The following is a 23285-nucleotide window of genomic DNA, read 5'->3' as shown; positions in this document are numbered from 1 at the left end:
GAGCACTTCCTCAGTAAGGTGGACTCAAGATAGTCATGATATAAACAACTTATACTGATCTCTTGTGTCAAGTGCTATTCCAAGAGCTTTACATAGAGGAACTTCTTTCATCTTCACAACTCTAGGAGATAGGCTATCATCCCCATTTACAGATGAAACTGAGGCAAGTCACAGGAAGCCAAAAGTCCAAAGAAACTCAGATGTTTCCCCTGCAGAAGGGCAGACCTGAGGGGGCGCCCTCCCTCCTGCAGGCTCTCTGAAGGGCTTTCCTGGGGAAGACAGAACGAATGGAAGACAGAAATACTCACTGCTGGCCATTAGGATTAAGACATTTGCCCAGTCAGGGTTATACTCAGTGTCCTCTAAGGCCCCTCCAGTCACGAGACTCCACCAGCCATTTGGGTCAGAGAATGGGCTAGAGGGATAAGGGAGGCTAGGAAGTGGCCTGGTGGGAATCATTTCCCTAGAGTCCCTCCAGGATAAGCCCCAGAGCTCCCCACTAAAGAGAAGAAAGGGCCATTCACTCTCTTCCATCTGCCTGGAACCTGGGATCTTCATTCAAATGACAAGTCTATGGTGGTGCCTGACCAGGGCTGGAATGGTGGGAGGGAAGTGGCCTCCCATCCAGCCCAAGGGACCACTTACTGGGCATCTACTACATGCTGGGCAGAAACTTTGACATCATCTCATTTACTTCCCTCAAAACAGTTTCACAAACGCAGAAACTGAGGCTCAGCTGCAGGTAAGACACTAGCACAGGAGTAGACATCTGGGATTATCTGTCTACCGACAAGCTGTCCCTTGCTCTCCTCGCCTTATGTTGTATGACAGCTGCCTCTCATCCCCTTCTCAGGAGGGCCTCAGGGTCCTGTCCACCAGGGTGCTTGGCTGGGGGTCAGGCTCCTCTACGATGCGGACAAGGAGTAGGGGACAGGCGCTGGGATGGGGGTCGCAGGGAGAGGGACACAGAGTTATGTCGCAGCTGGGGCTGCAGTGGTCAGTGGGTTGTCCTCTACTTTGGAGGGATGCTCCGTCTCTGCGGAGGGAGCCACATCTGGGAAGAGGCCGGGGGCCGGGCGCGCGGGCAAGGGGGCGCTGCGGCGACACAGGTGTGCCGGGTGCCATGACGACCGCGCGGCGCGGCGCGAGCCCCGTCCCCCTGGCCCGGGAGCGCGAGCGGCGGGCAGCCGGCGGCGGGCAGTAGAGCCTAGAGCCGGGCGGGCAGCTGCGCGGCTCGGGAGCCTTCCATCCCGGCTGCTGCCCGCGCGGCGAGGGGAGGAAGACCCCGCTCTGGGCTAGGGCCTGCGAGCGCCGGACTGTGAGGCAAGGGTGCGCGCCCTCAACCCAGCACCGGAGACCCCCTGTCCCTTGCCGGTTCGCAGGGACCCGCTGCCTTCCTCCGTCGGGGACCGTCCTGGAGCAGGGCATAGTGGGCAGGATGGATGGTGAGTGACCCCGGGGCTGAGGCTAGGGGCGAGTGGATGGGTACTGAGAAGCTGTTAGCCAAGAGAGAGGGGAGGGGAGGGGGTGTTCTGATCGCAGAGGGCTGTCCAGAGCCCAACACTGTGACTCTGAGTATGTGTGTGTGTGTGTGTGTGACAGTCAGACACACACTGAGAGAGGGAGAAAGACCTAGAGTGCTTTGTAGAGTGTGTGCCTGAATATGTGTGTGTGAGACAGAGAGAGGTTAGGGGAAAGACCCAGAAGCCTCTATGCCCCGAGTGCCTAGCACACTCCCTCCTGCCTGAGAGGGGGCTCCTTTGAAACCAGATGAGGACAGCTTGCCTATTAGCGTTAAAGGAACTGTCATTCCTTCCAGGCGGCAAAGTCGGAGAGATGGAATTCTAGACAAGGTCTCCTCCATGCAATATTTCCCTCCCTGGGAGAAAGGAGAGGGAACTACGGACCTGACCTCCAGAACTTTAAGGCAGGGGTCCCCAACCTCTGGGATCTAATGCCTGGTGACCTGAAGTGGAGCTGATGCAATAATAATAGAAATGAAAGTGCACAATAACTGTAACGCGTTTGAATCATCCCCAAACCATCCCACCCTTCCACCCCTCTTACCCCCCTACCCCCCACCCCCGTCCTGGTCTGTGGAAAAATTGTCTTCCATAAAGCTGTTTGCTCCAGCCTTAGCAGGTCGGGGGCCAGACCCCTATCTCAGCTGGTGTAGGCAAAGGAAACCATCTTTCAGCTAAGGAACTGGAGAATCCAGGGCTGGTCCACTGGCTTGCTGGGTGATTTGGGGATTTGCCTAAATCTCTGTGCGAGGTGGTGCTAGTGGTAAAGAATCTGCCTACCAGTGCTGGAGACATAAGAGACGTGAGTTCGGTCCCTGGGTTGGGAAGAGCCCCTGGTGGAGGGCATGGCAACCCACACTAGTATTCTTGCCTGGAAAATCCCATGGACAGAGGAGCCTAGTGGGCTACAGTACATAGGGTCACAAAGAGTCAGACACGACTGAAGCGACTTATCACGCATGCACTTTGTGCAACTGGTTACCTATCTCTTGAATGGAGAAACTTACATTCAGCTGGACTCACAGTGTGGCTGTGAGGGTAAAATAAGACAAGATGTGTTGAATAAAATCATACCGTAAAAGAAGGCTGCTCCAGGAGGTAATAAAACCCGGAAATTCCAAGCCAGTACAATTGCAAACATGGCTGGCAAGAAAGAAAAGGGAGTTTTACAGAACACGGTGTGCAGCTGCACTTGTTGCTTTCCAATGAGCTAGGGTTGAAAAGTGCACACACACAAGATACAATGAGAAATGCAGAACTCAAGATGCGTCTAGAAGATTAGTGGGATCTGGAAGGATAGTGTTAGCAAAGCACGGAAGCCTCCGTGAACAGAAGCCAAGGAAAACTGGTAAAGACAGAGCAAAGTGCTTTCAAAGTTTGCATAAGGATAGCGGAGGAACCTGCGTTGGGTTTGGGCTTGTGGCGCATGTAACCTTAACACACAAGGGAGGGCGGCCTAGCAGGCCGCACAGGCAATTTTACTTCAAATGGTGAAATGAGGGACATAAGGGGGAGATTGAAGCCCAAGATAAGTGATTGGATAAGGCATCAAGCCACATATAATCTAAGCTCAGACAAATAACATCCCAGGGACCTGGAGGCATTCTCCGATGTGGGCATTCTCCGATGTAATCTTTGTCTTAGAGGAAATGACAGAGAATGAAGTGTCAGACAACTGAAGATGGGCAAATGTCCTGATTTTCAGAAAGGAAGAAAAGGTAGATAAAAAACAAGCCCTAAACTGCTAAGAAAAATATTGACCTGTATTTAAAATTTCAGAATAAATTATCAAACACTTAGTGAACACTTGTTCAGTCACTAAGTCATGTCCGACTCTCTGTGACCCCATGGACTGCAGCATGCCAGGCTTCCCTGTCCTTCACTATCTCCCGGAGTTTGCTCAAGCTCATGTCCATTGAGTCAGTGATGACATCCAACCATCTTATCCTCTGTCGTCCCCTTCTCTTCCTGCCCTCAATCACTCCCAGCATCAGTCATTTCCAATGAGTCAGTTCTTTGCATCAGGTGGCCAAAATATTGGAACTTCAGCTTCAGCATCAGCCCTTCCAATGAATATCCAGGGTTGATTTCTCTTAGGATTGACTTGTTTGATCTCCTTGCTGTCCAAGGGACTCTCAAGAGCTCTCCAGCACCACAGTTCAAAAGCATCAGTTCTTTGGCGCTCAGCCTTCTTTATGGTCCAACTCTCATATTTGTACATGACTACTGGAAAAACCATAGCTTTCACTATACAGACCTAAGTTGGCAAAGTCATGTCTCTGGTCTTTAATATGCTGTCTGGTTTTGTCATAGCTTTTCTTCCAAGGAGCAAGTGTCTTTTAATTTCATGGCTGCAGTCACCATCTGCAGTGATTTTGGAGCCCAAGTAAATGAAGTCTGTAACTGTGTCCATTGTTTCCCCATCTATTTGCCATGATGTGATGGGACTGGATGCCATGATCTTCGTTTTTTGAATGTTGAATTTTAAGCCAGCTTTTTCACTCTCCTCTTTCACCTCCATCAAGAGGCTCTTTAGTTCCTCTTTGCTTTCTGCCATAAGGGTGGGGTCATCTGTATATCTGAGTTTATTGATATTTCTCCCAGCAGTCTTGATTCCAGCTTGTGATTCATCCAGCCCAGCATTTTGCTTGATGTACTCTGCATATAAGTTAAACAAGCAGGGTAACAATATACAGCCTTGACATACTTCTTTCCCCATTTGGAACCAGTCCATTGTTCCATGTTCCATGCTAACTGTTGCTTCTCGACCTGCATACAGATTTCTCAGGAGGCAGATAAGGTGGTCTGGTATTCCCATCTCTTTCAGAATTGTCCACAGTTTGTTGTGATCCACATAGTCAAAGGCTTTAGCATAGTCAATGAAGCAGAAGTAGGTGTTTATCTGGAATTCTCTTGCTTTTTTCTATGATCCAACAGATGTTGGCAATTTGATCTCTAGTTCCTCTGCCTTTTCTATAATTCTGCTTGTAAACCTGGAAGTTCTCGGCTCACATACTGTTGAAGGATTTGAAGGATTACCTTGCTAGCATGTGAAATGAGCACAATTATCTGGTAGTTTGAACATTCTTTGGCATTGGCCTTCTTTGGGATTGGAATGAAAACTGATTTTTGTAGTCCTATGGCCATTGCTGAGTTTTCCAAATTTGCTGGTGTATTGAGTGCAACATTTTAATAGCATCATCTTTTAGGATTTGAAATAGCTCAGCTGGAATTCCATCACCTCTACTAGCTTTGTTTGTAGTAATGCTTCCTAAGGCCCACTTGATTTCACACTCCAGGATGTCTGGCTTTAGGTGAATGATCACACCATCACGGTTATCCGGTTCATTAAGATCTTTTTTGTGCAGTTTTTCTGTGTATTCTTGCCACCTCTTCTTAATCTCTTCTGTTTCTGTTAGGTCCTTACTGTTTCTGTCCTTTATTGTGTCCATCTTTGCATAAAACATTCCCTTTGTATCTCTAATTCTCTTGAGATCTCTAGCCTTTCCCATTCTATTGTTTTCTATTTCTTTGCATTGTTCACTTAAGAAGGCTTTCTTATCTCTCCTTGATCTTCTTTGCACTCTGTGTTCAGTTGGGTATATCTTTCCCTTTCTCCTTTGCCTTTTGCTTCTCTTCTTTCCTCAGCTGTTTGTAAGGCCTCCTCAGACAACCATTCTGACTTGCTGCATTTCTTTTTCTTGGGGATGGTTTTGGTCACTGTCTCCTGTACATTGTTACAAACCTCCATCCATCGTTCTTCAGGCACTCTGTCTACAAGATCTAATCCTTCAGTCTATTTGTCACTTCCACTGTATAATCATAAAGGATTTGATTTAGGTCATACCTCAATAGCCTAGTGGTTTTCCGTACCTTCTTTAATTTAAGTCTGAATTCTGCAATAAGGAGCTGATGATCTGAGCCACAGTCAGCTCCAGGTCTTGTTTTTGCTGACTTAGAAGACAATAAAGCAATCAGACATCACAGAATTTTTTCAAAGGAGGCATCTTGTACACTTGCAAAGATATGTGCATAAGCATTTTCATCACAGTGCAAAATTAGAAATCATCTAATGTCCCTAAGTTAAGTAAATTAAATGATGAGAGCACTTGCAACAACATGCTATATGAGTTGTGTTTAGGATTTTATTTACCGGTATGAAAATATATTTACTACCTACTGTGAGTAACTTTTTAAAAAGCAGGCTTTAGAACACACATGTAGTATGATCCCCTTTATGCAAAATTAAATAGGCTTATTATTAAATGTATATGTAAAGTACATGCAAAGAGATGGTCACTAGTATCTTTGGGTGCTCCTGCTTCTGAAAGTATACCCTAAGAGAAGGAGCTGGTGCCTGAAAGCAGAGGTCAGGAGACTGAGATGGGAAAAGGAGAAAAGGCAAGAACAGAACTGAGCTTCAAAGAAAGCAAAACAGAGAGCCCTTGGTGTGCTCACCAAGCCCAAGGTGTTGGCTTGATGAGATGCTGGAAATGCAGGGTACAGTCAGTCGACTTGGCCAGCACCTTTGAGATGTGGCTGGGAGCATCACAAAGGCAATGGCCACGGGGGCCTCTCTTGGTGTGAAATTTCAGGGATGTTTATTTCACTCTTTTCTTTTGTAGTGCTCAGAACTGCTTTATAGTAAACATATTGCTTTTTTTATAAAAACAAAAAAATTTTTTCAAAACCAAAGAAAAAAATGTAGTAATGTAGTAGTCATTAGGGGCCAATATTAGTGCTAAAAACAACTCAGGCTAAACCTCCCACATTTCCTCTTTCACACTGGGTTTCTAAGAGGTAGAAAGATGAATTACGAGATTTCAGCAGGACCCTGCTAAGATCTCTCATGAGAGCCCTCGAAACTGAGCCGTGGCAAAGGGGCTGGAGGACTGATGACAAGACTTTGTATTAACTTTAATGCAGCTTAGAGGGCCCTCAGACTTTGACCTTGACATTGATGTTAAATAATTGAGAGGGAAAACGAAAGGCATGCTCATCACATCTGTGGATAAGAGCCATAACACCCACATAGCAACAGGTTCAAAATTTAAATTAGGGTATCTTAACATTTTGGAACACTGGATCAAACCCAAGAAAATGAAATGTAAAGTAAATTGCAAAGACCTGAATTTAGGTCCAAAAAAATCAATTGCGTACATTTGAAAGAGAGGAGATCTGGCTTGTAATCTTGAGGAAAGTTTCTGGGGAGATAAAAACCAACTGACTGACGGACATGGGCTCAAAACTCCCACTTACTGAAAAGACCCTGAGATGTTCAGAGTTGGGGAAAAAGGCCGGGAGAGGGGGATGACCTTGGAGAGAGGGGCCCATTCTTATTCAAGGAGCAGAACTGGAACAGGTAGGGGACAAGTTACAGTAAGACAACTCAACAACAGGAAGAATTTTCTGGCACTCAGAGTTGGCCTAGAAGCTGTGTCCTTGCCAGGTCGAATTAAGCAAGGGTTACTGACTGGCTGGATACTGACTGGAGGGCAGAAGGAGTTATTCTTGGGTGGCTGGACCAAAAATGGGCCTGGAGGATCTCTGAGGGCCTGCAGACAGACACTGCAGTCTGTCCGTCCTCCTGCAGAGTTGCTGGATCAGCCGGGCAGTAGTCCCTCTCAGGCCTTCCCCATTGGGCCTTGGCTGCGTGGTGTGCTATGCAGTGAGGCACCAGAGGGCATGGTTCCAACCCTGCTCCCAGCCCAGCCCTAGTCTAGTGGCTTCCTCAGAGCCTCTGGCAGCCTCCAGAGCTGCCTGCCCAGCCTGGGAGCTCTGTGGCTGAGGGAGGCCAGAGGCGAGGAGGATGTCTGCTCACACTGCCTGGTGTGGGAGACCTGTGGGGAAGTGGCCCATGCAGGGGAAGGTTGCCAGAGAGAGGAGCAAGCTAGCTGGTTTCCCTCCAGCGCAGGACACAGAAATTTCTTGGAAATCCAGGTGGGTTCTGCTTTCCATGCCCCCAAAAGTGCTGCCAGTGGGGCTGTCAGAGTTGAGAACCACTGCTGTCATGAATATTTTAATCATATTTATCAGAGTTTCCTTATGATTAGAAAGGTTAGATCTCAAGTTAGTGCAAAGGAAAAAGAAATTACTTAAAACACACTGTTACACACTGTTAATGTCTTTTGTTTGTTCTGGGTTTTTTTGGTCATTTGTTCACACACACACACACACACACACACACTTTTATATGGGACACAGTTTATAATGCTTCTACCTACTATTTTGTAACTATTGCCACCTTGGTCAGCATTTCCTCCCACCATTAGCACTTGTTCTATTTCTTAAGTAAATCCCTAAAAGTGGACTGGCTGGCTCTTCAAGTGGGTCTTGGATCAGGGTGCTGGATGGATGTGCCCCGTTTGCAAAGGCTGAGCTGATGTGTGTCCTTCCAACCCCCACAGTGCACAGCCACCCTCTGGTGTCACCAAGCGCTTTTCCTCTCTGCCAGTCTGATTGATGGCATGCTCACCCAGTGTTCTTTTAAAATTGCATTTCTTTGATTACAAATGAATTTTTCGTCTCATGTGTTTATTAGCCATTGTACTGTGCTCTTTTGTGTTCTTCAGAAGGTCAGGCCGTGTTCACCCTGAGGCTCTCAGGAAGTGGGCGCTGAATGGTATAGTTCAGTTCAGTCACTCAGTTGTGTCCGACTCTTTTCGACCCCATGGGCTGCAGCATTCCAGGCTTCCCTGTCCATCACCAACTCCCAGAGCTTACTCAAACTCATGTCCATCGAGTCAGTGATGCCATCCAACCATCTCATCTTCTATCAACCCTTTCTCCTCCTGCCTTCAGTCTTTCCCAGCATCATGGTCTTTTCCAATGAGTCAGTTCTTCGCATCAAGTGGCCAAAGTATTGGAGTTCCAGCTTCAGCATCAGTCCTTCCAATGAACATTCAGGACTGATCTCCTTTAGGATGGACTGGTTGGATCTCCTTGCAGTCCAAGGGAATCTCAAGAGTCTTCTCCAACATCACAGTTCAAAAGCATCAATTCTTCCGCGCTCAGCTTTCTTTATAGTCCAACGCTCACATCCATACATGACTACTGGAAAAAACATAGCTTTGACTAGACGGACCTTTGTTGGCAAAGTAATGTCTCTGATTTTTAATATGGTGTCTGCTGCTGCTGCTGCTGCTGCTAAGTTGCTTCAGTCGTGTCCGACTCTGTGCAACCCCACAGATGGCAGCCCACCAGGCTCCTCCATCCCTGGGATTCTTCAGGCAAGAACACTGGAGTGGGTTGCCATTTCCTTCTCCAATGCATGAAAGTGAAAAGTGAAAGTGAAGTCACTCAGTCTTGCCCGACTCTTCGCGACCCCATGGACTGCAGCCTACCAGGCTCCTCCGTCCATGGGACTTTCCAGGCAAGAGCACTGGAGTGGGTTGCCATTGCCTTCTCCAATATGCAGTCTAGGTTGGTCATAATGGTATAGGAGTGAGGAGTGAAGTTGCTCAGTCATGTTCGACTCTTTGCGACCCCATAGACTGTAGCGTCGGAGAAGGCAATGGCACCCCACTCCAGTACTCTTGCCTGGAAAATCTCATGGACGGAGGAGCCTGGTAGGCTGCAGTCCATGGGGTCGCTAAGAGTTGGACACAACTGAGCAACTTCACTTTCACTTTCCACTTTTCTGCATTGGAGAAGGAAATGGCAACCCACTCCGGTGTTCTTGCCTGGAGAATCCCAGGGATGGGGGAGCCTGGTGGGCTACCGTCTATGGGGTCGCACAGAGTCGGACACGACTGAAGCGACTTAGCAGCAGCAGCAGCAGCAGCAGACTGTAGCGTATCAGGCTCCTCTGTCCATGGGATTTTCCAGGCAATAGTACTGGAGTGGATTTCCATTTCCTTCTCCAGGGGATCTTCCCAACCCAGGGCTCGAACTTGGGTCTGCCGCATTGTAGACAGACGCTTCACAGTCTGAGCCACCAGGTAAAACTAACTGGGTCTCTAATCTAGGGCTGAGCTCTCTGTGGTACCAGGGCAGACCAGTAGGTGGCGCTAACGATACAGTCATTAGTGGGAGAACTGTGAACTTGGTTGAGTACCCAGCTGGATTCCGTGCTCTGGACCTTCATTTTGGTGTTGCCTTCTCTCTCACACATCTTCCAGGCTTTTCAGGGAGGCCCACAACAAGAGTATTATAAAATATTACCCTCGGATCCATTGTGCAGTTTAATACCAGCAGCACAGCTGCTGCTGGGTTAACACATTGAGTGCTGTGTGTCCCGCATTGTGTCAAGTTTTCTTCACATATCTCACTTTTTTCAGTCAGTGTGAGCTTATCTCCGTTTTGGGCTTCCCTTGTGGCTCAGCTGATAAAGAATCCGCCTGCAATGCAGGAGACCTGGGTTTGATGCCTAGGTTGGGAAGATTCCCTGGAGAGGAGAAAGGCTACCTACTCCAGTATTCTGGCGTAGAGAGTTTCATGGACAGTCCATGCGGTAGCAAAGAGTCGGACACGACTGAGCGACTTTCAGTTTCTTTCACTTTCTCTCCATTTTACTAGTGAGGACTCTGGTTTCCAGAGAGGTGACATGACCTACCCGAGGTCACAGCCAGAAATTGTGTGTTTCCACTTTAAAGACAAGAACAGTAACCTCCCACGCAGATGAGGAGATGTCTTAGTTTTGCTGCTGTAACAAAATACCATAGGCTGGGTGGCTTTTATGCCTGTGCGCATGCTCTGTCGCTCTGCTGTGTCCACCTCTTTGCGATCTCATGGACTGTAGCCCTCCAGGCCCCTCTTGTCCATGAAATTTTTCCGGCAAGAATACTGGAGCGGGTTACCATTTCCTACTCCAGGGGATCTCCCCGACTCAGGGATCAAACCCGTAACCCTTGCAGTCTCCTGCCCTGGCAGGCGGATTCTTTCCCACTGCGCCACCTTGTGGCTGTTCAACAGCAGAAACTGACCTGTTACAGATCCGGAGACTGGCAAGTCCAAGATCGAGGTACAGATCCAGTGTCTGGTGAGGATCCTGTTGTTGGTTTATACACAGCTTCCTGTGTCCTTATGTGGTGGAAGGGACGAGGGAGCTCTCTGAGGTCTTTTTAAAATGAAGGCACTAATCCTATTCAAGAGAGCTTGCCCTTGTGACCTAATTAGAGTTGACCCTTGAACAACACGGGTCTGAACTGCACTGCTTCATTTATACACAGATTTTTTTTCCCAATAGATGCATACTACTGTACTACACGATCTGAGGCTTGTTGAATCCATGCATGGATTCGCAGGACTGACTGTAAATTTATATTCAGGGCTGACTGAGCTGAATTTAAAGTCATATTTGGATTTTTGACCGCACAGGAGTCAGAGCCCTGAACCACCCCATGCATTTTTCAAGGGTCAGCTATGCCTCCCAAAGGCCCTACTTCCAAATACCATCACACTGGGTATGAATTTTGAGGAGACACAAATATTCTGTCTATTGCCTGAAGTCAGGAGAAAAGAGGGCTGGGACTTACCAGTCTATGTGCATCCACTACCTCCAGGGTCTTTGGGCTAAGACCTTCAGCTCTGTGGTTCCCAGACTGGAGTGTCCATTGGAATCATGCGGAAGATACATTAAAACAGAGATACCTGGGTTTCTGTTTCCCTAGATCAGGGATGATTCCTGAGAATATGCATTTCTAGCAAGTCCCAGGTGATGCTGATGCTGCTGGTCAGGGACTACACATTGAGAACCAGAGCCTCCTCATCTTCTCTGGCCCCAGACTTTCAGTGGCTCAGAGCTTAATCTCTGAGATCATCAGAATGCCCTGGAGGAAAGGGGAATGGCATAATTGGGTCCAGCGGATGAAATTTTCACAGGCTGTAATGTATCCACAAGGGTACCAGGCAGATCCCCAGAAGGACAAGTCCAGGTGTTAATGAGGTCTCCAGCTTCTGGTATGGGGTCCAGATGGGGTGGGAGGCCTGCCTGCCTCCAACCCATCTCACCACCAGCCAGGGAAATTGCCAGGAATAGGAAGGAGTTTAACTAAATTGAGAATAAATCAGTCTACAGTGCTGGAAACTGTCCTAAGTGTAGAGACTGATGCTCAGGCTCAGCCAAGGGTCCAGGGATGGTCAGGGTTGCTCCCAGACACTTTTCAGGGCCAGCCTTTGGGATATGAGCTCACTAAGCAGTCCCTTGAAACCAAGTGAAAGGCAGTGGGGCAAACACACAGGCTAGAATTTAGTTGGGCAGGTTTTGACAGTTTCCTCTACTCATCCACACCCACAGATTCCCCAAGTTATTCAGGTCGATTTTGAGGCTCAGCAAGAGTGAGCTAACTAAGGAGGCTTCTAACAGACTGTGGTGGGGGTTCTTTCCAGAGGACCCTGGAAAGGGCCTCTCAACACTAGCAATGCCAGCCTTGAGCAGGACCCTGTCACCCGACATCAGGATCTGCCTTTCCTTCCTTTTTCTCTTCATACACGTATTTATCCTCTTAACAACCATTTAGTAAACCATTTATTAACACAATGATCAGGCCCTGCTGAGATGCTGAGGATATCTCCCCATCAATGAGAAAGAAAAGATCCTTCCTCTCCAGAAGATGATTTTCAAAGTTGGAGGAAAAAAAAAAATCCAATAAACCTGGGAGCAAAGAAAATATTCACAAATGGAAGAAAATAAGCAAGATGCCATGAGAGATAATAGTGGGCACCTAAATTAAATAATCAGGTCATGCTTCTTCAAGAAGACAGTATTTAAGCTGAACGCTAAAGGAGGGGGAAAGGCAGAGGGACTAGGAAGAGATTAAAGTGTTGAGATTGGAAAGAGCAAGAGTGCGCTGGAGGCATCAAGAGGGGACCAGAGCACAAAGGACAAAGGGGAGGGTAGCAGGGGGATGAGGCCAGATGGATGGCAACAGGGATCAGACGGTGCAGTAAGGAGTTTGGGTTGCATATGAGATGCAATGAGGAGTCTAGGCAACAGTTAGTGGCTCCTGCTGAAAACATTGGTGAAAGCTAATGGGAAACTTGATAGAGGAGGGATCAAGCTGACATCACTTAAGCCCACTGTTCAACCTTAGCATTAAGAAAGAGACCACCAAGGAGTTCCCTGGTGACCTAGTGGTTAAGATTCCAGGTTTTCACCACTGCAGCCCAGGATTCTGCAAGCTGCAGCCAAAAAAAAAAAAAAAAGAGAGAGAGAGAGAAAGAGAGAGTCCACCAGACATAATCAGATCAAGCCTCTAGATCTAATTGTTATTTACAGGAAATACAGCAGACAGAGAGCAGAATGTGTAAAATGACATCAAGAGGGGGCAATCAGCAAAATCCAGTCTGTGAGAAATTCTACAGACATTTATATGATCCCAAGAGAGACCTGCAGAAGGGCCACTCAGATGACTAAACCACAGTGCCATGTCACTAGATTTTGGGGTGGTTTGCCACATAATAATACATAATAGAAATGGAAATCTCATTTGGATCCTCACTCAGACAAACCAGTTATTTAAAAAATTCTGTAAATCCTTCAGTAAAAAATAAATTAGTTAAAATATCTAACAATGAGGGAATTTTGAATGCTGGATAATTGATAATATTGTGACACAATGGTTAATTTTGACACTGGGTTATGGATTTTTTGAGTCCTACATTTTAGAAACACAATCTGAAATATTTATGAACGAAAGAGAAGTGATTGTGCTTCAAAATCATCCAAGGAGAGGTGTGGGTATGGATGAAGCAAGATTGGCCTTGAGATGGTAATTGTTGAAGGTGAATAATGTACGCTTGGAGGTTCTTCATACCCTTCTCTCGTCATGGTTCATTAAACTATATACTCTTATATACATTCACCCTTACATTCTCTCTTGTACATGTTTGTCATATTAAAATAAAGATGTTTGGGTACAATCGGATGCCCCTGGAGGGCCTAAGCAGAGTAGTATCATTTCCTTCTCTCACTGTGCACCCAACACTTCCAGCGTCTCCTCCTCCTCCACTGGCACACCCTTCTCCTCTGACCCGAGTGCCCTCCTGCACCTGCTCGTCCCTGTGGCCCCACTGTGCCAGCTTATTATCCTGTGCTTCCCCCAGGGTCTTTCTAGTCTCTGGTCCCAAGGCTCCTGTGGGCCTCCAGGCCAGTGGCTGAGCTCTATATGCAACAGAAACTCCCCAGTGACTCCTCATCTCCTGAACAGGCCCCATTCAGTCCCAGAGGAAAGCAGGAGGAGAGTTTACAAGACAATATCATGAGTCACCACAACTAATGACTTCCCAGAAGATTTGTGGTTGGACACTCAGCCACTCCTTCCAAAGGTGCCTGGAGAAACACACACTGAAGCCTGAGGCACATTAGAGACACAGAACCATGGCAACTCAGCTGCAGAGATTAGTGTTCTCTTGAGCAAGTCTGGGAACCCCTCTGGTCACAGTCCTGCCATTTCAAATGGGGTTAATACCTAACCTATTTACCTCATGAGGTAGCAGGAAGGATTGGATCAAATAACAGATATGGAAAAGTGAAAATGTTAGTTGCTCAGTCATGTCCAACTCTTGGCGACCCCTATATCCTGCCAGGCTCCTCTGTCTATGGGATTCTCCCGGCAAGAATATTGGAGTGGGTTGCCTTGCCCTTCTTCAGGGGAGCTTCCCAACACAGGGATTGAACCTGAGTCTCCTACACTGCAGGCAGATTCTTTACCATCTGAGCCACCAGGGAAGCCCAGTAGATATGGAAACTCTTGGCTAAAAGCTGTGCAAATGAAGCAGCTGATACCCCGATGGGAGAAGGTGAAGGATGGGTGGTGGCCTTGGCTTTGGATGGTCTGAAGAATTGAATGTGTGCCTTTGATCCTCAGCCCTGGTTCAGAGGCCCCTTTTAGTCTTCCTCTCTCTGCTGCCTTCTGGTCTTCCACAACTAAAGTCTGTGGCGATGATGAGGAGGGATGCCAAAGATATTGAGGGTGTAATTGGAGAAGGCAATGGCACCCCACTCCAGTACTCTTGCCTGGAGAATCCCATGGACAGAGGAGCCTGGTAGGCTGCAGTCCATGGGGTCGCTAGGAGTCAGACATGACTGAGCGACTTCACTTTCACTTTTCACTTTCATGCATCGGAGAAGGAAATGACAACCCACTCCAGTGTTCTTGCCTGGAGAATCCCAGGGACGGGGGAGCCTGGTGGGCTGCTGTCTACTGGGTTGCACAGAGTCGGACATGACTGAAGCGACTTAGCAGCAGCAATAGGATCCCAGAAGAAAACAGGTGGTGCACTCAGAAAGGGTTTAACTGAAGAGAGTTTGGTAGAGAGACTTGACAGCGGGGAGAGGAGGGCAAGAGAATCAGCATGGGATGGTGATGCACACAGGGACAGCCAACCACAGGAAGCTGTTGCTGCAGAGGGGGAACCTTGTCATTGCAGCCCTGCAGGAACTGGAGCCGTGGAGGAGGAGTTACCCAGCCGGAGCTGCACCCATAAAGACAGCCCCATGGGCAGACCTGGTCCAGGCAGGGAGGGAATCAGGAGATGAATACCCTGACCTCTCTCTCCTCCACTCCTTCAGTCTCCTTCAGTGCCTCCCATTGGCTGAAACCCAGTTAAAAAACCAGAAGGCAGGGAATAGAATCTAAAAAAGAGTGGAGATAGATATATATATATATATATATATATATATATATATATGAAAGTGAAGTAGCTCAGTTGTGTCTGACTCTTTGCAAGCCCGTTGACTGTAGCTGTAGCCTACCAGGCTCCTCCCTCCATGGGATTCTCCAGGCAAGAATACTGGAGTGGGTTGCCATTTCCTTCTCCAGGGGATCTTCCTGACCCAGGGATCGAACCCAGGTCTCCCACATTGCAGGCAGACGCTTTAACCTCTGAGCCACCAGGGAAGCCTATATGTATGTATATATATATATATACATACATACATACATGTATAACTGACTCACTTTTGCTGTACAGCAGAAACAACACTATGAATGAACTGTACTCCAACTAAAAAAAAAAAGACCCAGAGAGCAAGGGAACCTGGCTGACATAGGTTCCTGAGAGGTCAGCCTCTGGGGCAGAGAGCAGGGCTGAGAAGTTTGGGGCCTGGATGTGGCACAGTGGGACTGTGTGCAATTGGAGAGTGACCAACATTGGGAAATGAAATGACAGGTGGACAAGCGGGTTGGGAGGTGTGAGATCATGGTCTGAGTGGGTGTGAGATCAGGGTCTGAATGGCTGTGAGTTGCAAGTCTTGGATCAGTGAATCCAGTTGCAATTGGAGTTGAGCTCATGCCCAGGTGCTGGGCATGGTCCGGGTCTGGAGCACAGAAGGATCTCCCAGTGGTGAGAAGTCAGTCATCTCTTCTTCACCTAAGATCCTGACCTGTGTGCTCCTTTGCGCCTAGGGGAGCCTGCCCAGCCTTCCAACAGCAGCTGGCCCCCAAGCGAGAATGGAAGTGATGCTCAGGCCACCCCGGCTGCAAACCTCACCTTCTCCTCCTACTACCAGCACTCCTCCCCGGTGGCTGCCATGTTCATTGTGGCCTATGTACTCATCTTCCTCCTCTGCATGGTGGGCAATACGCTGGTCTGCTTCATCGTGCTCAAGAACCGGCACATGCGCACTGTCACCAACATGTTTATCCTCAACCTGGCCATCAGCGACCTGCTGGTGGGCATCTTCTGCATGCCCACCACCCTTGTGGACAACCTCATCACTGGTGAGTAGGGGCAATAGAGGCAGCTTCCCCCTGAAATCGTGGCCCCCTGACCAAGGTGCCATTGTCTCAAACTCCCCAGTCTTATGGCTGAGGGATTAGACTAGAAATAACAGATACAATGAATTAACCATTTGCTTTGTTCCAGGCTTTGTGTGACTTATTCTTCCTGCATTATTTTAACTAATCCTCACAACAATCCAATGAAGAATGCATTATTGTTATCCCCAGTTGATGGATGAGGAAACTGAGGCTCTGAGTGATTAAGTGGTGGTTCTGTAGTTTACACAACTAAGTGTCAAGTCCCACATTCTCACATCTGTATTTCTAACCACTGCACCGTTCAGTCCTACTCTCCAGGGGAGCTCCCATCTAGTTCTGGGCAGAACTAGAACCAGCAGGAAGAAGTGCTAAGACGGCAGGTTTCCTCTGAATAGGGACCTAAAAACTAATTTGAGATGTTCTCCACCAGAAAAAGGGTTCCTGCCTACAGGTCTTGTGCTCCCTGTCACTGGGAGTGTCTAAGTAGGGACTGGCTGGCTGTTTAGCAGGGATCTGGTAGAGGGATTCAAGCAGAACTAGGCCCCTTGACTTCTAAATTCCCGCCCAGCATCTAAAAATGTCAGAAGGATCCCACTATCATCTACCTTCTCCCAGGATTCACTTTTCTTGTTTCAGAGTACAGTGCCATGGATTCTAGGTGGGAAGGACTAGTTTCCAGAGCTGGGGAGACCCCTAGAGGTCTGTGCCTGCAGCTTCTGCACTCAGAGCTCCCAGAAACTTAGGATTCAGAGCCTGGGCAGCCCCGTTTGGAGTGACTTTGGTGTCTCTGTGGAATAGTCGGTTAGCACGTTGGACTGTTAACTGAAAGGCTAGCGGTTCGAGCCCACACAAGGATGCTCCCCCTTATGCCAGCCATTTGGGCTTCCCAGGTGGCTCAGCAATAAAGCATCTGCCTGGAATGTAGGAGATACAGGAGATGCAGATTCTATCCCTGGGGTTGGGAAGCTCCCCTGGAGGAGGAAATGACAACCCAGTCCAGTATTATTGCCTGAGAATCCCATGGACAGTGGAGCCTGGCAGGCTACAGTCCATGGGATCACAAACAGTCGGACATGACTGAGCACACACTACCACACACCACAGCTGATGTGAGGTTGGGGGACTCACAAACCCAGAAAGTGAAGCCAGGGCTGTCACTTTCCCCGTGGCTGTCCTCTGGCTAAGCCTGGTGGGATCTTTAATCACAGCTGAATCGCAGATTCTTTCAGGGATGCTGAACAGAGGCCATGCATCCTTCTTCCCAAAACACACACAAACATATGCGTGCACACACACCTGCACATGTGCATACACAGATGTGCACACATGCATGCTCACTCACCAGTTAACAATAGTGCGATGAGGTCACTAGCTGGTTACAGTAGTGTCTGCCAGTCCTTTTTTATCTGTATAAACCATTGTTTATTCAACAACTTCTTAATGTGGGCATTTAGAGTTTCTCTGATATTTTGCAGTTACAACAGTACTACAATGAATAACCCTGTGCATATGTATTTTGTGTCATCAGAGGTGTAGATTCAGAGTAGAGTGAGACTGTTAGATCAAAAGACAAGTGCATAAGTTAGGCATTGCTTAGTTCCCCTCCAGAAGGACTGTAATGCTTTGCATTCCCACCAGTGATGTCTGAGAGCTCCTATTTCTCCACAGCAAGTATCATTTGCGTTTTTCTAATTTTGAATGAGGTTTGAACATTTTTTCATGTTTTTCCATCTGCTCTCTACAGCAATATTGACTTTCCATGACATTTAAACTCCCTGGCACCCAGATCAAACTCTCAGCACTGATCCATAGTGATTTAGAGACAAAGAGATTGTAAATTAATCTCCCCCTTCATTTTCACATCTGTAAAAAGGAGACAGTAATGGGGCTGGGGTGAGGACTGAGCGGGCCAGCGCTTGGTACCTTGTAAGGGTGCAGACAGAAAATCAACACAGCAGAGGCTGTTGGTGAAAGAAGACCCCAGTCTTGGGAGATGACTCCTGTCCACAGGTACAACAGACAAGAACAAGCTGCCCCTCCCCACCCCAGGCCTAGAGGGCTGGAAACACCAGGTAGTTACCAACACAGGGCCGCAGGCAGCCAAGAGGTGAACCTGGCTACCAGTCCTGAAAGCAGGTGGGACCCAGGTCTCATGAGAAAGCAGAAGCTCAGGGGTCAGAGTGAGGACCTCAGGTAGGATGGGCTGGAGCTGCTTATACCTCCCCCACTTGTGAGTCAGGATGGATCTGTCCTAGTGGGTCTCCACTTCGGCTGCCACTTAAATCTCCTGGGTCAATTTGGAAAATATGGTGGTCTGAGTCCCACCCTTAGAGATTCTGTTTGTGATTAGTCTGGCATGGTCCTGGGCACTGATCCTTTTCCAAGCTCTCAGTTGATTCTAGTGAGCAGCCAGGTTTGAGAACTACTGGCCTCAAACTTGGAGCTGGTCTATGGGAGCAGAAATCCAGGCAGGGCTGGATGAATCTAAAGCTCATGGAGAAAAATTGCTGGTCAGTATAAAGGCTGTCTCTAGTAGGACTGTCCACAGAGGTACCGGCCGGTCAGCTCCTCACTCCTGGAAGTGTGTAAGCAGAGGTGGAATGACAACCTAGCTTGACTGGAGGGAAGATACAAGCCACAGAGGGGACTGGCCCAGGTGGCTGGAGGTCTCTGGCTCTTTGTGGATGAAGGTCTCTGGCTCTTTGTGGATGAGGCGTCTCTCACTTTGTAGTGGCCTCTGTCTTTGCAGGCTGGCCCTTTGACAACGCCACGTGCAAGATGAGCGGCTTGGTGCAGGGCATGTCAGTGTCTGCTTCCGTTTTCACGCTGGTGGCCATTGCTGTGGAAAGGTGAGAGGGTTCCTGGCTGGGTTACCCTGGGCTGACTGGGGCACAGCGTGAGGACTAGCTGCTGTTTCCACTGCTGGGCCTGCTAGAAGGCCAGGACTGCTCTGCGATCTGTGGTCCTGAGCCACAGAGGGAAGGGTGGTGGGGCTGCCTGCCCTCTAGAACTGGGGGACTGCAGAGGATACTGCCACCTCTTTCTGGAAGACCTTGAGGCAGCTTCTGAGGAGGTTTAAAAGGTATTCTTGGGCCCTAAGAGGAGCTTGGGGACAGTCCTTGTCTCCTGGGGGGCAGACCTCCTTGCTGGTCCCTGACTCCCCAACTCCACCATCTTCTGCTGCTTCTGGTCTTTCAGCCTCAGATTCCATCAGAGTCTCTGATAAGCGTGGTTCTGCTAAATAGAATGGAGCCAGGGACCAAGCAGCTTGCAATACAACTGACCCAGTTGCAAGAGGGTCCTCCTCCCTCTCCGAGAGCCCTTTCAATAAGGGTGCTTATCCCAGAGCAAGGGAGGCAGGCAGGTAAGTTGGAGGGCTACCTAGCTGGATGACCTTGGGTAGGTCATTTAACTACGCTGAGCCTCTGTCTTATCACCTGTCAAATAGTCCTCCACACCCTACTGGCTGGCTGGGAGGCTTCAGTGAACTTCTGTTTGTAAAGCTGATACATACTACCTGGTACGGAGACCATATGTCAGCAGTTAATAGCATTCTATTTCATCTTTACACCCACACCCTCCTCCTTGTCGTCTTCTAAACTCAGGCACTACTAGCTCCACTCTTCCTAGAATCTAGTGTCCTCATCGTCCTTCCACTTCTGCCCTCATCAAATCCAGTCTTTTGTGACCCCGTGACGAAGGCAGCTGGGGAGATAGAACTGGGTCCCCATCTGCAAGGCTGCTAATTAGCTGGGTAACTGGGGGACGTCCTCCTTCATTGGTCTTCATTTTGTTGTCATTGTTAACGTTGACAATGTCTCCCAGTGGTGTTTGGGTATTCTTCAAGTTCCTATCTCCTCCGGGAACTCTTCCTGGTCTGTCCTAGGATCCTTCTCCATTTATTAAGTGCTATTGCACTTAGAGCCAGTACTGTGTGCTTTAAGAATTATTTGTTTTCTGGCAGTTCCTTATTTGATGTTATGAAACCAGGAGGTCAAAGTTAGGTAGGTTGAGAAAGTAAGGCTTGAGACAAGCTGTGGGAAAAGTGGAAAGTGCTGTCAGGTGAGGAAAAGGATAGGAGGGAGGAGAGCAGGACAGTTTGGTGAAGGGGAAAGAGCAGATGGCTGGGAGACAGCTCTAGGCCTGTGTTCTAGCGCAGGTTTAGCCCTTAAATTGCCCCATGACTTTCCTAAACTAGATGGGCATCTTTGACCAGGAGAACTGGGCCTAGGTATTTTTAAAAACGCTTCGGGAGATTCTAATGCACAGTGAGGGTTTACAGCTGCCGGTTTATATGGCATAGTGGAGCCAGACAAATCTGTATTCAAGCTTGGTCCTTGGTACTAGCTAGCTGTGTGACCCTGAGCCAGTTACTTAACACCTCTGAATCGCATATGTAAAGTAAGGGTGTAATAATAATCACAGCTGAGACATCCTAAGGAGGAAATGGTGCAGAACTGTCTTGATACTATGGAGGCACTGTTGGAAGCATTCTGGCTAAGATGATATAGGGAGAACCTGTCACATAGACTCCACACCTGAACTCCCAAGGTTTTCTGGAGAAGCCATAAACAGCTAAAATTTGTTTTCTTTGATACACCTACCCAATCGGCCTACTCAGGGACAGAATCTGCCAGCTAAGTCACTGCTAGCTGCCAGCTATTCAGTTTATCCTCCAAAATGCACTAACAGGATTCAGTTCTTGTGAAACCCGCCCTTTTGTCTTGTTCCATGGCCACCCAACCTTGGAGTTGATTGTCCTACAGGTGAGAAACCAATTTGCTTGTCAACGAACATAATTAACACCCGAGCCTTCTTTGACACCACCTAAGGTGCAATGGTGGAGGTGAATTGCCCCAACCCCGCCAGCCCCCAGCCCTCTGCCCTCCAGGGGTTGGCGCTCATCCCTGGGACCCTTGGGACCCTCCCAGACCCCCTGCTTTTCTTTCCTCTGTCGCCGCAGGTTCCGCTGCATCGTGCACCCCTTCCGCGAGAAGCTGACCCTGCGGAAGGCGCTGGTCACCATCGCGGTTATCTGGGCGCTGGCCCTGCTCATCATGTGCCCCTCGGCCATCACGCTGACCGTCACGCGCGAGGAGCATCACTTCATGGTGGACGCCCGCAACCGCTCCTACCCGCTCTACTCGTGCTGGGAGGCCTGGCCCGAGAAGGGCATGCGCAAGGTCTACACGGCAGTGCTCTTCTCGCATATCTACCTGGCGCCGCTGGCGCTGATCGTGGTCATGTACGCGCGCATCGCCCGCAAGCTGTGCCAGGCCCCGGGGCCCGCGTGCGCCGGCGGCGAGGAGGCGGCGGGGGAGGGCGGGCGAGGCGCGCGGCGCAGGGCGCGAGTGGTGCACATGCTGGTTATGGTGGCGCTGTTCTTCACGCTGTCCTGGCTGCCGCTCTGGGCGCTGCTGCTCCTCATCGACTACGGGCAGCTAAGCGAGCCGCAGCTACACCTGGTTACCGCCTACGCCTTCCCCTTCGCCCACTGGCTGGCCTTCTTCAACAGCAGCGCCAACCCCATCATCTACGGCTACTTCAACGAGAACTTCCGCCGAGGCTTCCAGGCCGCCTTCCGCGCCCAGCTCTGCGCGCCGCCGTGGGGGAGCCACCGGGAGGCCTACTCCCAGCGGGCCAGCCGGCTTCTGCGCACGCGGGTGTTCGTGGAGGTGCAGCCCAGCGACTCAGGCCTGCCCTCCGAGTCGGGCCCGAGCAGCGGGGCCCCCAGGCCCGGTCGTCTCCCGCTGCGCAGTGGCCGCGTGGCCCACCATAGCTTGGCCGCCGAGGGTCCCGGCTGCTCCCATCTGCCCCTCACCATCCCAGCCTGGGACATTTGAGGGGGATGCAGAGCGCAGGCCTCTGAACCCGAGGGCCACGACCACACATGTGACACCCAGGCATGACAGTGTCTGGTGTGGTATTAGGAGAGGCTGCCATATGTCTCCCTCTCAAACACAAGACAGTGAGCAATTGTTCGTGGAATCTTCTCTGTCACCTTCCCCCTCAGATAGAGGCAGAGGAGGGGAAAGAGAGAGGCGCTGTTTCCCTGAAACCCTCTGCAGCAGAAGCCACAGGCATCATTAGGCATCATCTCACTGAATTCTCACACTTTGGGGATAGGGTTTCTTATCCCCCTTCTGGGGCTTCCCTGGTGGCTCACTGGTAAAGAATCTGCTTGCCAAGTAGGAAATGCCAGTTGAATCCCTGGGTTGGGAATATCCCTGGAGAAGGAAATGGCAACCCACTCCAGTATTCTTGCCTGAGAAATCCCACGGACAGAGGGGCCTGGCAGGCCACAGTCCATGGGGTCGCAAAAGAGTTGGACACAACTTAGCGACTAAACAATAACATACCCCCTCTACGGGTGCAAAACTGAGGCTGGAAGAGGAGATGAGACTAGTCTGTCTCTCAACTAGAGCCTGCATGACTCCAGTGCCTGCCTGTCTGGTTTTGACCATCTCCAGCTGCCTCCAGAAGGGCCCCTTGGGCGGAGCACAGTGAAAAATGTGAACCCTAATTAATCATTTGGGAAGAAATGAAAAGCAAAGCTGGCCTGTCCATCTGATGCTTGGTGTCCATGTCCTGGAGTCTCCTATGTATGATTGAAGCCACTCCCCTGATCCCTTCCCAAGAGAACACAGTGTGTTCTGTGTAGGTCTGTCTTGTTTTTTTCAAGAAGTGTCCAGGGCCATTCTCTTCTCCCCAAAGTACCATTAACAGGACGTCACGCCTGAGCATGAGCTCTATAAAGAAAGCTGAGCACCGAAGTATTGATGCTTTTGAACTGTGGTGTTGGAGAGGACTCTTGAGAGTCCCTTGGACTGCAAGGAGATCAAACCAGTCAATCCTAAAGGAAATCAGTCCTGAATATTAATTGAAAGGACTGATGCTGAAGCTGAAACTACCATATTTTGGCCACCTGATGCAAAGAACTGACTCATTGGAAAAGACCCTGATGCTGGGAAAGATTGAGGACAGGAGGAGAAGGGGACAACAGAGGATGAGTTGGTTGGATGGCATCACCAACTTGATGGACGTGAGTGAGCAAGCTCCG

At 49.1% G+C, this 23285-nt stretch overlaps 1 protein-coding gene across 1 annotated transcript; it reads left to right on the top strand.

Moving 5' to 3' along the window:
- Positions 1-2662: 2662 nt before the first annotated feature.
- NPFFR1 (neuropeptide FF receptor 1) lies at positions 2663-22771 on the top strand. Its single transcript, XM_024986819.2, has 5 exons — positions 2663-2701; positions 10395-10485; positions 15842-16186; positions 18975-19074; positions 21189-22771. The coding sequence occupies exons 1-5, from the start codon at positions 2663-2665 to the stop codon at positions 22066-22068; spliced, it is 1455 nt and encodes a 484-aa protein (XP_024842587.1). The 3' UTR covers positions 22069-22771.
- Positions 22772-23285: the final 514 nt, after the last annotated feature.

Source organism: Bos taurus, chromosome 28 (genome assembly GCF_002263795.3).
Source record: "Bos taurus isolate L1 Dominette 01449 registration number 42190680 breed Hereford chromosome 28, ARS-UCD2.0, whole genome shotgun sequence".
Lineage (NCBI taxonomy): Eukaryota > Metazoa > Chordata > Mammalia > Artiodactyla > Bovidae > Bos > Bos taurus.
Note: the sequence above shows the minus strand (reverse complement) of the source record. Positions and strands in the feature narration are given on the sequence as shown.